The following is a 17,009-nucleotide window of genomic DNA, read 5'->3' as shown; positions in this document are numbered from 1 at the left end:
CTGAGTTTTATGTGCTTTGTGGTGAAACATTTGTGGACAATAAAGTTTTTGTATTCATATGATCAATGTGCCAAGTTCTCGTGTGTTTTTGTCCTCGTGTGAATTTCCTCTTGTGGGAAAATAAATGTAAATCTCTTTATTATTGCTGCTTCTTCATGTTTTTTATCTATCTTTTCCCTCAGAGCAGCATTTTCCTGTGAGATCTATAGATAATTCTTTAAGGACATACTCAGACATGTTTGAACCTACCGTTATGTGTCCTGGCTCCGGGTGCTTTGTTTCCCTCCACGTGTGAGTCCAGACAGCCCAGTGGGCTCAGCGTGTCACTGTGGAGAGCCGGTAAACTGGGCAGAGCTCCACGATGGAAACAGTGTCCCTGCACCGCTGGCAGCATCGGTGGCACTGTCCCTCTCTTCGCCCCCAGGGACGGAGGCGGAGGGGTGGGCGGTAACGGCACTGAGCCTGCTCCCTGTTTCCCTGTCGGCGGGGTGTGCAGGGGGCCGAGGCCTGCTGACAGCGGGCAGGAGAGGCTGTGCGGCGGCTGAGGGCTCGGCGTGCAGGTGGAGCAGGTCCCAGAGCTGGGCGCCCCCTGGAGCCGCACCGGGGAGTAGCTCCCGAGAGGCGAAGGTCGCACTGATCCAGGTGGAGGGGCTGCTGCAGCCAGAGCCCCCTGGTACCTGTGCACATTTTCAGCCGCTTCTTCGCTGTCCTCCCCCACCGGACCCCCAGAGCCAGAACCAGAACCGGAGCCAGAGCTGGAGCGGGCCTGCATCCCAGAGACGTAGCCTGTGAGCAGGGGCAGCAGAGGCTTCGGCTGCGGGGGTTTGGAGGCAAACTGGTGGTGGAAGGTGAAGGGCTGGATGGGGAGCGTGGTGGGTCGCTGGTCTTTACTGTAGCGCACCACAGCGGGGCGGCTGTCTGAGGAAGTCGAGAGGCCACCTGGACGAAAACAAGACGGACAGCAGGGATGGAGAAAGACGGAGGAGAGAAGGGGGAGAAAAAGCAAACTTGTGAGATTTTGAACAGCACAGTTGCATTTTAAATTATCTTTAACCAAGAAATGTGTAGAATAAACTCTACGAGCCTGCAACTAATGATCGTGTCCTTTTCCTTCTCCACGTTTTTTTTAAACGCAATAACCGAAAGATGGTTGACAAAAAGATGGTGTCTTATGATCCCATGCGGGATGGCACTAAAATTTTTAAAAAATGAACGAATGGTCATAAAATATTAGAAATACTTCTCGGTATAAAAAAGCACAAACTGCAACCTTGAAAATGATCCTAAAGTGGAATCAAAACCTTTTTATATTAAAATCGAACATAATAACCTTCATGACAGTCAGATTTATTGCAGGACTGCTGTATTACTTAAAAAGCTTTAGTGGCATCTGAGTTTAGAAGTGCATTTTCACACAGTAGAGGATTGTAAATAATGTATTACTTTAGTTCAGACACAACTAAGAACTTTCAGTTTTTCTGAATTTGCTCATACATTTTTCATTAATCAATTAATCATTTAGTGTATATTAAGTCAAAAAATTCTGTCACAATTTCCCCAAATCCAATCTGACATCTACAAATGTCTTACTTCCCACCAACTATCCAAAATCAAAAGATATTTCCTGATAATATAACTGAGCGGATGCTCACATTTCATAAACTGAAGCCAGTGGACAAACAATTATTTAATTATCAATAATTCACTCTTAGACCTTTAGGAACACATGATGATTGTTCTCGTTCTTACATCCATTTATATAAATATGGTGTTGTACATCGCAGCTAAATGCACATATTTTTAAAACTTCACATATTAGTTTTATAGTTGTAATGTAGCACAGGGGTCCTGTTATTTACATTTTCACACACTTTAAATACTCAGCATATTACACACATTTTAGATTTTTTAAAATACTTTACATACTGGCGTGAAAATTCAAGCAAACTGCACACATTTTTAGCTTCTTACTTTCTTCGGTCTACTGTCCATAATTCTTCATGCTGTGCATCAGAGTACTTTAGTGTACTGTTGAGATGTAAAATGAGAACGTTTGTGAGCAAGCCACCATGTTGGATACCGTTGACCAAGATGTACCACGCACCGCACATGAGCAGTACCAATTTTCTACATTTTACAGCTAAACAGTGCACTAAAATATATATTTCTGAGAAGGTTTGAGGTGAGAAATAGACAATGCAGAAACAGAATATTGATTCATAGCTCACAAGCAAATATTGACTCAATTGACAGCTGTGTTTAGAGACTCCTCGGCTCTGACTGGTTGTTTTCAGTGCGTTGAGTTCAAAAATTGCGATTAAAAGCAATTAATTAGGAAGAGGAGGAGGGAGAATATATTTTCTCACATATTATCCGCCTTGTGTGCTTCTTTAAGAATATATTGACAGTTTCAGCAAATATGACAAGTAATTTTTATAAAAGTCACCAACTGTAGTTTTAAATGTGTAAACATGAAGGCTAAAACTGAAAACAATAAATACAGACAGAAAAGTGCCCAGTCATGAGTCACAAAGCTACACAGACAACAGCTCTTATCACAGACGGCCATGCAGTCCAACAACTGCCCTGACAGGCCCACGTGCACGCAATCAAACACACACACATTCAGGGAAACACACACAAATCGACTAAACCTGAAGGCGCTGCGTCAGGAGAGACACCAGCGAGGAGAAGCCTTTTTTTTCCTGCACTTCTTCTCTGCCACTGAGTCAGTGTGTTTTACTGTGTTTCCAGATCCAGTGCAGTGTAGGACAGACAGCAGCGTGTGACGTCGACCATGTTGCGCAAGCTGTTTGTCAGCCTGAAGGCCGGCCCACCGATGCCACCTGAGCTGGGTGCCGTGACGTCTCTCAGCCGCAGAGGGCGACGTCGAGCTAGTGTGGAAATATGAAGGAGGAGGGAGGAAAACTACACACCCAGCAGGCCTGAGCTCCCACTGAGGGATGGAGGAGAGAAACACTCCCTCTCTGTGTCTCTTACATCTGCGCCGTCATCCCTCTAATTGCCATTTCTTCCTCTTTCCCTCTCCACACCCACCTCTCCTCTCTCCCTTCTCCATCTGCCTCCTCTCTCTCCTCCTGTACACATGAATCCATTAGACGGCCGAGGCTTTTCCTTCGCAGCTTCATGTTAGCATCATTAGTGAGCTGCCTCCCAAAGGCTTTTAAAGAGGCCTGCGCAGGAACGACGCAGCTGACTCGAGTGAGGTCTGATGAATAATATATATGCACTGAGATGCTGCACAGCGTCTCATTATACTCTTAAATCATAAGTCTGTAAGAATACAGCGCGAGACACTGAAGAGGATGTTTCTGAGGCACACACCTTGTTCTTAGGAATGACCTATTTCCTAAAACGTCTTCATCAATCTTCTCTCTGCCGTCCATAATATGATTGTTTCCTCACAGCTCAAGTCAGCTGACAAGCCACAGTTAAATATGTGGAAGTGCACTTTTGTTCCAGCACGTCAGCTGGTGCACTGTGGAAAGACGATCATGTTCACCAAGCAGCAGAAGGCAGCTGTTTTTACTGTGTGTCCGTATTTCTTACCACATTAAATTAAAAAAAAAAAAATCTGGAGAGAAAATACAAAGATTAGGAACTAAACTGAAGATTATTTTGTAAATGTGTAAATTGTTTATTCAATCAACTCTTTGAAACCTGATAAAATCGGCTTGATTTCTTTCAAAAACACAGGAAGAAGGCAATGAAAGAAAAATAATACAAAAATTTGCAAGAAATTAATAGAAAGTTCAGAAATTTACCTGAAAAATAGCAGCAACAACAAAAAACAAAACTAATAAAACAGAAAGAAACAATCAGTGCTTGAAGAAATGTAACAATTCTTATAACATCATTTTAAATATTTAATTAGAATAATTATAAATATAGTTTTTTAGTTATATATTATTAGTTATATTATGATAGTTTTTTTTCTATTTCCCCTGGAATATTTTTTCTTTGACTTTTTTGAAATAATTTTCTAAATATACTAATTTCTTGCAATTTCTGGAACATTTTTAAAAAGTTGCTCATTGCCCATTTTCCCATGTTTTTCAAAGAAACTACACAAATATACTCAAAGTTTAAAGGTTAAATTATTGTCAAAGGTGTCAGAGAGCAGCAAAAGGAAAGTGATGTCGCTCCAGGTTTCAAAGGGTTAACGATTAATTGTTTTGTCTTGGTTCAAATTGTAAGAAAATAGTAAAAAAAAAAAAAAAAAAAGAAAAAATCCATCGTAATTTCTAAGATGTCTTTAAATCCCCCCAAAATTGGACAAAACAACTAAGCCATTTACATAGTTTGAAAACAATGTTTTTTGTATTCGTCAAATGTTTAGATTTTGTAATTTTTTATAAAATTTATTTTGTTGTAATAATTATATTTTATACAGAATCTAAATCTCACGCTGAGTTACTGTTAACAAATTTAAGAACTGAGGGCTCATTTTTGTTCAGTTTTGTACTGAATATTTGATTATAAACTACAATTATGGAAACATAAACAACTATATTCTTATTTTGTTGCAGGTGTATGTTCTTGAAGTTTATAATAAAATATTGTCAGTATTATTGAAGGTACAAGGTGGATTTATTAGTCATTTTTTAGACGTAGTTTAAACTATAAATTTGTGAGGAGGCAACCGAGGAATGTTATTGCAAAAAAAACCCTGAAATATCAGTACATCACTTTAAAACCATATCCCCTTCCCCTACTTTGGATTTCACATATAGAAATATTTTTAAACACATATAAATTAAAAACATGTCTGTTCTGTGAATTTGTAATCCTACTTTAAATGTAGTGCGTGGGTTTACTGTACTTTTTGTCCATCTTTTTGAAATGGCCAGTAAAGACGTGAATTTTGTTTACAGTTTCTTACAGAGAAATGTTTTGGGAGGAGGCGACTGAGGAATGCATACCTACATTCCTGCATACCAAACTACATTTAGTCCATATTGTGTATACAACATGCTCATTCAACGCTCGACTTATAAAACTAACTTTCATAATGTGAACTCGGAGGAGAACATCAACAAAAAACAGTGTAAATGAAGCAGAAAATGATTTGTTTACACTTGTGGGGGCTTTTAATGGTGACCTGAGGGCAGGATGGTTCATTCTGCGTGAAGCTGTCGTGCTGCATTTTAAAAGGAGAATTCATCACTCAGAGGTTTTCATGAATTTCACTCATATTCACTTATTCTGAAAATCTAAACTACGCAACAAATAGATTTCTGGCAGCTATATGGATGAGAAAACATTGTGTTAGGGGTGTTTTTATATTTATTTTGTGACACTATTTTTGATTGTAAATAAACCTGGGATAATTATTTATTTATTTAATTTTGTGGTAGGAAAACTAGGAATTGTCGTGTGTACTCTGTTAATAAATTTGGGAATTTGTTGACATGTGTAAAGTGAGAAAGGGGTAGGAATTTATAAGTTTTACTTCTACCAACTTTCTTTTTGGACACTGTATTTTTGTTTTGTTTGTTTGTTTATAATATGTTTTACGGGTCCTTGCTATGACTTCTGTCTTTTCATCAAACGTATAATTCAAAACTGGATACAAAAATTACTACTGCACATATTTTTACTGAAAACAGGTCCCATGGGGGGACGCTAGAGGGGGAGGGACTTTGTCTCTGTTTGTACAAAAGACATTTTTACTGGAAATGTTCCTAAAACGAGAGCTTCAGTCTGTTTATAAAGTGTTAAAGAGGACAGCTGGAGCTTCCTGGGACATTCCTCTCCTGCTGCACTCTGTCTTAACTGTGCCTGGAATTCCAGGCACTCGCTGTTTGTGTGTGTGTTTTTCTAATCACACACACACACACACACACACACACACACACACACACACACACACACACCACACACACACACACACACACACACACACACACACACACACACACACACACACACGACATGGACACACACACTGAGATTGAGCCTCAAAAGGTGATGGTGATGTCTGTTTTCATCATAAACTGCTCACGTTAGTGCCTTCAAGTCACTTTTAAAAACGTATTTTTATCGAAAGGCATTCCTTTATTTTTTGTTTAAAGGATTATCTTTTTGTACCTTACTCCTGAAATTGCAGGAAGTCTTGCATTTCAATATTTTGATTTTAAATTTTCTTTTGTATTGTATATTTTGCTTTTTACATTTTTTTCGGTGTTTTGTTCATATATTTTTCTTTTTTGTTGTGTTTTAAAAACATTTCCTTTGTGTTTTTGTGATTTTAAGTGTAAAGGACTTTGTAATGTTGGTTTTGAAAAGTGCTATATAAATAAACTTTATTATCATTATTATCATTCATACAAAAAAAAGTCTTTCCATATAGAAAATTTCACACTCAACAGAAAGGAACCACAGTTTAATTAAATTGTATGACGGACAGTTCGAGGGCCTTCCAGACTTCCTCGCTGTCTGTAACCTTGATGAAGCGTCAGAGGGAAACATACGGGCCGAAAACGTTGTGTCATCTCATTAAATTAGGCTTTCAGAGATATTGTGTTAGTCGCAGTGACCCTGCCTCTTTGTGCGCTCGGTTGTTCAGTCGTCCTCACATGCTGCCTCGGGGCTCGTTCACACTTACAGTCTGCTCTGATATTCCCACGGCCTCATGCACTCGCCCGCACGCTCGCATGTGGTTGTAATCTCAGGATTACAGTGTTCCCCCTCGGGATGCATGTTCTGTATTTTTAAGTTGCTGACATCTTCGACACTAAATAATTTGTTGTGTTTCAGTGCTGCAATTTCCCACAGATCACTGGAAGAAAATACTGGGCCGCACTGAGATGCCTTTTTCCATTGATTTTTATCTTGGTCATTATTTCAGGCAGCCATATAGTTTCCCAAATAAACAATCAAACAGGGCTGCAATATAAGCTATTTGAAAATATACACAGTATATACAATGACTTTTCTGACAGATTTTGTATGACATGTGTCATGATTTTAGTGGGAATAGTTTTTTGTTTTTTTTTGCAGTTCATTTTCACAGTAAATGAATATGATGTGATTTTTAGGGGCGTCTGTGCCAAACACTTTTCTCTGGAATATAATTTGTAGGCTGGAGCATCTCTGTGGTCCCAAAATTCTTCATTGATTATGCCAAGTTGTGACACATTTTACCTTTATTTACTGATATCGTCTCATATCGACGGCAGGCGCCTGAATTGAATAAATCCAAATGTGACAGCAAATACTGCAGTGATGTCAAAATAATGTCGTATCGTGCTGCAACTTGGGATTTAAACTTCTGGTGTTATGTGTGGCAACATCAATTAATTACTGCCTCAATAAATTTGGATTAATAAAAGGACTAAATACAAACACCGACAGCTGCTGCTAAACTTGAACTCTGTGCTGCATTTCACACTGCGAGCTGCTGAGTCATGTTTCACAGATTTCTTAATTTTGGGAAACAATAAAAATGCTACAAATGGATGCTTGTCAAGTAGGATTTCAGCGCCTCGCTTCTCGCCACCATTTGACTGAATAAATAAACATGATGAAAATCAAATGACCTGTCATTAGGCTGGTTTCCAGTAATCCTAAATTGCACAAATTGAAATTGGGGATATAAAATACTCATATAGAGTCAATTTAAAAAAAAAACTCACATGTATCACAAAAAAGTTTCTATGCTCACATAAGGTGGTATTTCAGGCGGTTAGAAAAAGCCAGATTTCTCAAAACTGCAATCCAAGCATCTTTTTTCACTTTTATAGGTCACATGATGCCACAGCTGTGCAGGAACTCATGAGGCAGCAGGAGCTGCAAGAGCTGTTATTGCATCCCATAACTATTCATAAGTTATGAGCGGATCATCCAGAAATTTTGAATCCACAATTCCTCTGTGAAATTGTGGACTATCACCTCCCAGAAATCCCTCATATGTGGCTTCTCTAACGAATAAGTGGCTCGCCTTTCCAGTATCGCTCCATAACACGCCAACGTCGCCTTGGATTGGAAATAATGGCTGCAACAGAAATAAACCTGCTAATGTTTTGAAGATCCGTCATCATGCTTCTTGGTATGTTATCACGAGAGGAGAAATTACATAACATCACTCAACGGAAACGCAGTCAACTCACAATTGTGTTTTATCGACGTTTTGAAAATATCTCTTAATTTTTGCGCAAATCTGTAATGGAAACCCACCAAGTGACACAACAGCAAAGAGAGGTGACACCGTTTTTCCCGTCAGCATAAAGAAGCTTCTGTAAGTTTCCCTGACCTTCCCGTGTTTTTTGGGGACGAGTCGGGCCTACGGGCTCTCAGGATCAGAATGACACACACATATGCAAACACACACGCAGCTGATGTAGAGCTCAGCGGGGGGGTTTCTCTGCACCTTCATCGCCTCTCTCACCTGATTGTTATTCAGAGCACGTTTGGCCCACTTCAACCCTTCACTCTGACGCTGAGGATACACACTCTGCTTCACTCTGCTCTCAGCACAGCTATACATGCTGCCACACGGGGATTTTCTATCACGCACCAAGAAAATCTCAACATACAGGATCAAACAAAATCACACGCGTCATACAACCACAGGCGCAGCATAAAAAATGCAAATAAATGTTAAGACATAAGAAATAATAAAAAAAAAGAAAATGTTTGTGTCAGTCTGATTAACCCAATCAAGAATTACATTTATTTTCTTTTGTTTAAAACACTATGATCGGCTGTATGCATAAAGTCTTTGCAGTATGTTAGAATAATAACGTCTATACGTAAACAGGGCTGGGCAATATGAAGATATAATATTGTATCAAGATATGAGACTATTAATCGTCTTAGATACTGGATTTGTTATATGGTGATATGAAATAAATGGTGCTTTTCCTGATTTTAAAGGTTGTATTACAGTAAATTGATATACTTTTCTCAACTTATCAGACAGTTCTACTTGTTTTAATATTTGTCTTTATCCACTTAGTCAATATATCTACATTATTAATGATCATTGATAAAAAATGGAATTGTGTTAATATTTTTCAAAGTACCAATAGTCATTCCTACAATATTGTCACATTAAAGGGAGAATTTGGTAAAGATAAATAAATATATAAATATATAAAAATGTCAATGTAAAGAAGTTCTTTTGAGAAGATTTAATAATATCAAGATATAAATAGTGTTTAAAGACATAGCCTAAAAACGTTGCAATATAATTTGCAGTCTATATAGCCTGCCCTGTATTAAAAAATCGTAAATTTTTGGAGGTTTTTGATAACTTTGGAAAGGGAATTACAGCATTTCTATACATTAAGTTTAAATTCTTGTGGGCAAACACACTCTGCTCAGTGCTCCTCAGAATGAATACATCTGCTCTTTGCCACTTTCATTCAACAAATAGCAAAATTAACAAAATTCGACAGTCATACGAGGAGAACTTTGGTTAAGAAGAGGCGGAGAGACCAATTTTCCCATGAACAATCACCAGTGCAGCCACAAGGCGGGTTATATGTTAAATAAGGGAAGCAGGTCAATTTAAGTCAAGTACTAATTAGATGCAGAAGGTGAAGTAGATAAAGCAGACTGCAGCGAATGAACTGATCGACAAATATTTACGGTTTCTAACAGCATGTACAGCTTTTCTTTTAATGGAAGTTTGAAGCACAACTGATCAGTTTTTTATTTGTTTTTTTTATCTTAAAAGGCTCACCCTAATTTCAAAATGTGAAAAAAGCAAAAGCAGTGTTTCTTTCCTGATTTCATGACCCAGTTACTCAAGATAATCCACGCACCTTGTTGTGAGCTGTTTCTTGTCGAAACTATTTTCTTTCTACCGAACTAAAGTCACCAATCATACCATCATGCAGAAAGATCAGCAGATGGATTTATTAAAAGGTTCAGCTGTTGAAATTACTTTAACATCGCATTTCTCCTATCGTAAAATCATGTGCTCTGGTCGTTTTCTTTCATGCCACAAACAAACCGCTTCAGAGTTCGACTGGACCGCCTCTTCCAGGCGATCTCGACTCGTTTGTTTCGTTCCGCATCAGAGAGCGATTTCTGTGTTCACATATGCCCAAACAAACCAGGCCAAGCGGGGAAACGCTCCCTGTTTTGGAACAGCTGCTCCAAATGATCCAAGTGTGAAAGCACTCTCATTATTTGTATCACTTTTACTGTTTTTGGTGCTTTTATCATAACTTTTTCAAATGATACCAAGCTGAGGTCACAGCTAACTCTGGTGCATTTATACAGCCGTGTTTAATGATGTGCACTGTCTCAGTTAATAAGCCAGTTCATGGATGAATGAAATAAATGTAGTAAGACGGGACGTACCTTCAGCCTTGGCCCTGGTCTCCCTCGCCCCCTCCAGGTGTCGCTCAATGCTGCCTTGACTGTAACACCTGGTAAAGGGTACAGGCGACAGACTCTGACTGTCCACCTCCGCACGCTGCTCCAGGATCGGAGAGAAATCCACAGAGGAGTGGGAGTGGGTGGAGTACGTTGAGGAGAAAGGGTCTGCAGCTGCCTTCATCGACGGCGAACCCCCCGAGCCTCCGTTTCTCCGTTTGCTTCTCGCGATCTCTGCAAAGGACGTGACTCGTGGAGGAGGCGGCGGGGTCGGCGTGGCGGCGGCGCCCTCGCTGAGCCGCATGGGGCAGCTCAACATGCGCTCCAGAGAGCCGAGGCGAGGAGACGAAGACTTGTCCAGGCTGCGGTCGTAGCTGCGAGAGCGGGGACGGCTTCCTGAGGGCGCTCCAATAACACCGCGGCCAGCCAGAGGAGGGGAGACGTTGACGTACACCTGACCTTCGATCACGGGAGGAGCAGCTTCAGCCCCGACGGCTGCCTGCTGATTCTTCTTCTCCTCCTCGTCCTCCTCTTTATCATCGTCATCATCATCTCGCTGAATGAAGAGGAATAAAGAGAGAAAGATTTTTGGATATGCGCAAATATTGCAGCACCGACCTTTTCAAGAAGACAAAGTAAGGAAAGAGGGAGTCTAACAAGTCCACCATCGGTGAGGAAATGTTAGAAAAATTCTATTTTGATGCAAAGAAGCAAAATAATGAGTCACTCCAGCTGTTTACTTCTCGATATTTTGACATAATAAAAGTAAACAGCAGTGTTAATGGAATATCCGTTTTCATTAGACACGTAAACGCCTTGGTAGGAATATTATCTTTTACGAAATAAAGGCAAAAAATTGACTTTTTTTTGCGGGTAAACATACTGAGTGACCGATGGCAACAACAATTTTTTAAACTGGTCCAGTGTTGAGTGAGAGCGCAGCAGCAGCAACAAAGGCTGCAATGTAACCACTCAGGGCATGTTAGCACGTCCACGATAACAGCTTGGTTTTTCCCCCGACAGGCTCAGACTAAGCATCACTAAAGAGAGTTACATTTTAGTTTAGGAGTAAGATCTTTTTTGTTCAATGAGAAAATGATTCCACCAGACTCTGTTTAAATAAACTGTAATTTTAGCGTGTATAGAGGCAGCACATTTTCATGTCAAACTGGGTGAATTAAGAGTTTATTTCAGCCAAACCAGAGTCGTGATGGTTGGAAAAGCGGAAAGATGAACTAAACTCCTTTTTTTAAGTTTTACTTTGCTTATGTCAATTTTTAATAGTGTGTTTTGCTATGATAAAATTAATAATTATTTGAGTGGAGTCATAGTGGATTTGCTGATGGTGATTTAAGGGGTTGTTTCTGGTAAAACAAAAAGGATTTTACTCTTAAGAAAAGGTCTATCACTGTAAGGATCCTTTCCAAAATGTTGTAAGACGACTATAATACCAATCGGAGCCTGTCAGTGGCAAGAAACTGCCCTGAGGGGTTACATTGCAGCCTGTTTCGCCACTACAATCTGCAGCGCTCTCACTCAATACCAGACTAACGTCCACGTTGAAAGAAAGAAAAAAAATCCTTTAAAGAACTTCAACACAACAAGCAACCGACAGTCCTAAACTGCATTTAAGCCACATTTGCTTTGACACAGTGGCACTGTTACTCACTGACATTAATATCCTCCAACTAAAATAATCCTCAGACATGATATCACATAACACCAGACAGTGGCTGTGACCTAAAGTGAGCAAGTGCCAGACTAATATCAGTGTCACAGCTATTCTAAGGTCAGGGTTGCTGCCAATGGGCCTTCAGTTTGATTCATACCACTGTTAACTGTCTATTTATGCCATCTGTTGTTTTTGCATTATTCCTCACCACGTTGAATCTAATACACTTTGACCAAATCATTTTTAACCCTACTCGCTACTTTGATTATTTAAAATTTTCCTCGCCTTACCTAATGTGACTGTATTTTGTGACGATAATTCGCTGGTGTAAACAGGGTTCCTAAAGCTTAAGACGAGTTAGAGATCAGACTTTTTAAGACTTTTAAATGCATCTCCAAGTAAAATTTAAGAACAATTTTACAATACCCCAAAATTGTAGAAGAAAAACATGAACAGACATCATTTATTTACTTCAACATAAAACTTTTTTTTTTTTGTCAGGTTAAAAAGTTAATCTGCTTCAAATGCTGACAAAAACATAACTTAATCTAGTGTGGAACAAATAGAAACAATAAACATTTTATTAAAGTACAGCATACATTTGCTTAGCCTTGAAAAAAAGCTTGTTCATTTTTCATTTCATTTGAAGTAAATCTATGAGTGTTATTGGTTTTCTATCCTCCTCTGTGCACCGTTAAATTCAGCAAATTACTTAAAAAACAGATATTAATAATTATTTTCAGAATTTACAGTGCGATGTCAGAAAAAAAGATTGATAACATCATCCTCCCAATATCTTTGCATTTTTCAAGACTTTTGAAAGATTGATTTAAGCCATTATAATACCAATAAAGGACTTCTTTTTAGATAAATGAATATAATGCTTTTTATGACTTTTTAAGGATCGGCGGGAACCCTGCGTGTAAATTAACTAGATGTACTGCTTAGACTTGATCAATTATGCACAGTGCCCGCGGCAAGCTGTGTTTTTTAAGATACAAAAGATACAAAAATAAAGTGTGAGGGAAAATGTTTGTTTTTTCTTTGGGTTATGTAATCATCAACTGAATTCTTTCACTGAGTAATCTTTAGTTTAACCTTTTAACAAATGCTGCATTTAAAAAGAAAATCTGTTTTTTTTCCAAGGACTCTTGTGCTCCATGTCCCGTACTAAGGAAAATTACACTATTTTACACACAGAAAAACAAAAGACGTATGTGTGTAACATTACAGGCAAACTGACAAGCACAGACCACACTACAGAGGTGGTTAAATAAGACCAAGAACATATATATATGGCAGCAACAGAGCATTGGGGTAGTACTAAATTTAAGATAACTTAAGCTGAAAATTATTATTTACTTTATTATTATTTAGAGGCATTTATTCCAACAATATGGAAACTAGTGAAGCAAGGCTGTGTGCAGATTACACATTACACATTTCCAAGCAAATTTTTCATTTAAAACTCACATTTTTTAAGTGTGATGAGTTTTTTGTAATATGTCATATAAGAGAGAAATTATGAAAACATTTTTTCGTGTAATCCTGCAGCGAATCCTCATACAATGGTTCATATGATATCTAATGAATTGGTCAGGTTACCTTTAAATGAAGATTTAAGGTTGGAGGTCATCATGTTGCATACTGATGGTAAAGTTACTTATGTAGTAGAATAAAAGAGAAAGGTTGGGCGTTGGCAGGTTATATAAATGGTCATGGCGTGACGACGTACCCTAAAATAACTCAACTTGGTTGCACCCAGGATACAAACACCACTCTCCTGGCAGAAAGTCATGTATTTGTTTGACCCATCCACCATCCTAACCTGCCGCCATATGAGGGGGCGACAGATTATCGGCCTGGCTGATTACTGGAACTGATATTTAGATTAGATTTAGATATTTAGATTTAGTTAGATGGATCACAGACTGTTGAAACAAATGAAGTAGGAATCTCAACTCACCCTAGACGACTCCCCCTCTTCGTCTTCCTCTTCCATGCCCCCCTCATCACCTCGCTGCCTGAACAGGAAGTACTCATTGGGCTGTGTCGGGGTGGGGCTGCCTTTGCTGTGCTCATCGGAGCAGCTGTTGACCGAGGAGCCTGCGGGGCTCGGGGACGACTGAGAGGAAAGATCACAGGTGACCAGCTTGTAGTAGTTCTGGGTGGCGACAACCAGGCGCGCCTGACTCTGCAGACAGGAAGCGATGTCTCCGGACGACCCTGAATGTGGAGGGTGGTAGGAGTTGCAGTTGGCGTCGAGGTCGAGAGCCCCCAGGTGCTCCACAGCGCAGGAGCAGGTGGAGGAGGTGGACAGGTGCGGTTCACGGATTAGAGGGAAGGTGCCGCCAATGCAGGGGGGTTGATGCTGTGAGAGGGGAGGTTCAGTCGGGGAGGTGTGCAGGTCCAAATAAAACGCCCCTCCGGTCGAGTCGTGCTGGTTTCCTGGTGGATCAGAAACAGACGAGGTGCAGGAGTGGTCGGTGGAGCTGTTGAGGTTGGTGTGCCCAGAGACCGGCGGCTTCTCCGGGATACTGTTGTTCATCTTGTTGTAAATGGCACTGAAGTTGACGAGCACGCCGTCCGAGCTGTTGCAGGAGGAGTCGCTGCCGTAGCCTTGCTGGCACTCAGAGAACGGCTCCGAGAAGGCTTCAGGGAAGTGCTGAGGGAAGTTCTGCGAGAGCGCACAGCAGGAGCAGTGCTGCATGGAGGAGCTGGAGGAGCTTCGCCCACACCTCATGGGATGATCTTCGTCGTCTCCCTCGTCATCTACCCAGTCTTGCTCTCCACAATCCATGGACATGTTGGAGCCGCTGCTGCCGTGGCGCAGCTGGCTGTCCAGTCCGAGGATGTCCAGGTCCTCCAGGTGGGTGGACAGATCCGAGGCTACGGCCCTCAGGGACTCCCGACTGCTTCCACCCACTGACCTGTGCAAGAGAAAGGGCTCCGAAGTAAAGCCGAGATTGTGTAAGTGGAAAGGAGCCATCCCGTCATCGAGGGCGGAGTTGGTGTCGCTGTGGAGGTGAAAAGAGGAGTCTTCCAGGTAACCACTGAGGTTGTCCCCATCCTCCTCATCTTCTTCATCATCCTCATCTTCGGTATTCAACAGGAATGGATTATGACGCAACGGATTCCTGTTTCTCGGCTTGGCTCGGGGTAATGTGTGAGCTGTAATCAGCTGGTCCTCTGAATTGCTCGAGGTAAACGATGAATCATCACTCGCTGTGCTGCCTCCTCGCACACCAACCTTCCTCTCTCTCCCCCCGTTGTGGGAGGCCCAGGAGCCGCTGGAGGTCTGGATCAGACTGCTGTAGAGCAGAGCCTCTCTCTGAAGGACGTCCCTCTCGGGAAGCGAAGTGGTGCGACTCAAGCCCAGGTTCTCCGGAGGGCTAAACGGGTTGCTCCTCTTCAGCGACATCCCGCAGCCACCCTGCCGCCCGCCCGACACCTGGCAGTGCACCAGGGGGATGTGATGCACGATCAGGGTCTCACCTGACAGCTTCGGAGGGCTGTCCATGGTCCAGGAGGAGGAGGAGGAGGAGGGAGGGAGGGACTGGAGCAGAGGATGCCCTGTCTGGGTGAAGGGGAAGGTGGATGTGTGGTTTTTTGAGGGTTGTGTTCACGCTCTCTTCTCTGGGCCCAGCTCTGCAGGGCTGCCAGGGATTTGGAAGGAGAGGTCCGGGAAGTCAACGCCGTGGTCAGAGTGATACATCTGGAAAATACGAAGAGACAGAGAGAGGAAAGACGTTATAGGAGCAGGCAGGTCCAGGCAACACAGCACACACATTCCACATACAGACTTGAGGCGACACGTTTTTGTATTTCATGTAAAAATCCAGCTGCCTCACAAGGTAACTTGATTTTCACAGAGATGGGGGAAGTAGGTGAAGTTTTCAATAACGAAATCACACTCGGACACTTGAAATGTTATCACGAGAGGAGAAGTGGCATAACATCACTCAATGGAAATGCATTCATCTCATTATTTTTGTTGTTCGCAACATTTCGAAAATATCGCTAAAGTTTTACGCAAATCTGTACGGACACCCGCCCACTGCGCACCATGCAAAGCACTGCTTTTTATATCACTGTCTCAGTATTGTGCATAAATCTCTCTGCAATAAGCTGTTTGAAATTTTTGCCTCCTTTTTTGCTCACTCACCTACATTAGTGGGAACGATGAGTCTGCATCTTAGATGCTAATAGAGTGATGCGGCGATTTTTCTTTGGTTCCCAAAAAAGTAGAAGAAAATAATAGCTCCTTTCTTGAATTTAAACAATATTTAATTTCTTATGATATATAACTTTACTGGGATATGACATTACATATGGAAGATTTTGGCCTTGTTGAGCACTCCTACATCAATAACAATTTAATTCTTTCATTCCATGTTATTTCTTTTCTTTTCCTCCTTTGAATAAATCTTATTTCTTCACCCAATCCACCATAAAATCAGCTTATCTAAAACAGAGTGACAACAGAGAACTATATCCTTCCAGTCTCGTCTGTGCAGTGTGCAGGGTGAGTCAGCACCATGTGAGGTGGAAACAGTGAGATACACACACTGACACACACACACACACACACACACACACACACGCACACACAAAGCAGCTGACTCTTAAAGAAGGCTATGATCTCATTCCCATTTGCACATCACATCCTAAATGGCACACACATACCGACACACCATTGTTTGTCACACCTTTAATGGAAACACAACCATAACAATTCTTCATTTTTTCAATATATTTAGCTCATTATTGGTATATTTCAAAAAGCTGATCTTAAATGACGGAAGATTTTAGCGCTCTGTGACCTGATTCAGAGACACTTGGCTTCAGATAATCAGGCACTGGCTGCTAATGCTGACGAAACTGTTTTTCTGCAAAGTCGAAGTCGTGACATGTAGTGATTTTAGACGTCAGTATATAACTTCCAAATTCAGTTGAGTAACGAGTTGCAATGGCAGCAAACAAACAG

General features: G+C 41.0%; 1 protein-coding gene across 4 annotated transcripts in view; it reads right to left on the bottom strand.

Annotated features, from left to right (window-relative positions):
• The window catches only part of rusc2 (RUN and SH3 domain containing 2), a 52,822-nt gene that overhangs the window by 12,190 nt on the left and 23,623 nt on the right, over window positions 1-17,009 (bottom strand). For all 4 annotated transcript variants that reach the window (XM_042487833.1, XM_042487834.1, XM_042487835.1 and 1 more), the window contains exons 2-4: window positions 13,989-15,737; window positions 10,336-10,906; window positions 250-939 (exon numbers count right to left, since the gene is read on the bottom strand). In XM_042487833.1, coding sequence (XP_042343767.1) covers window positions 250-939; window positions 10,336-10,906; window positions 13,989-15,542 — 2,815 coding nt within the window. In that variant the 5' untranslated portion in view covers window positions 15,543-15,737. The remainder of the gene's footprint in view (window positions 1-249; window positions 940-10,335; window positions 10,907-13,988; window positions 15,738-17,009) is intronic.

Source organism: Plectropomus leopardus, chromosome 6 (genome assembly GCF_008729295.1).
Source record: "Plectropomus leopardus isolate mb chromosome 6, YSFRI_Pleo_2.0, whole genome shotgun sequence".
NCBI classification, from domain to species: Eukaryota; Metazoa; Chordata; class Actinopteri; order Perciformes; family Serranidae; genus Plectropomus; species Plectropomus leopardus.
Note: the sequence above shows the minus strand (reverse complement) of the source record. Positions and strands in the feature narration are given on the sequence as shown.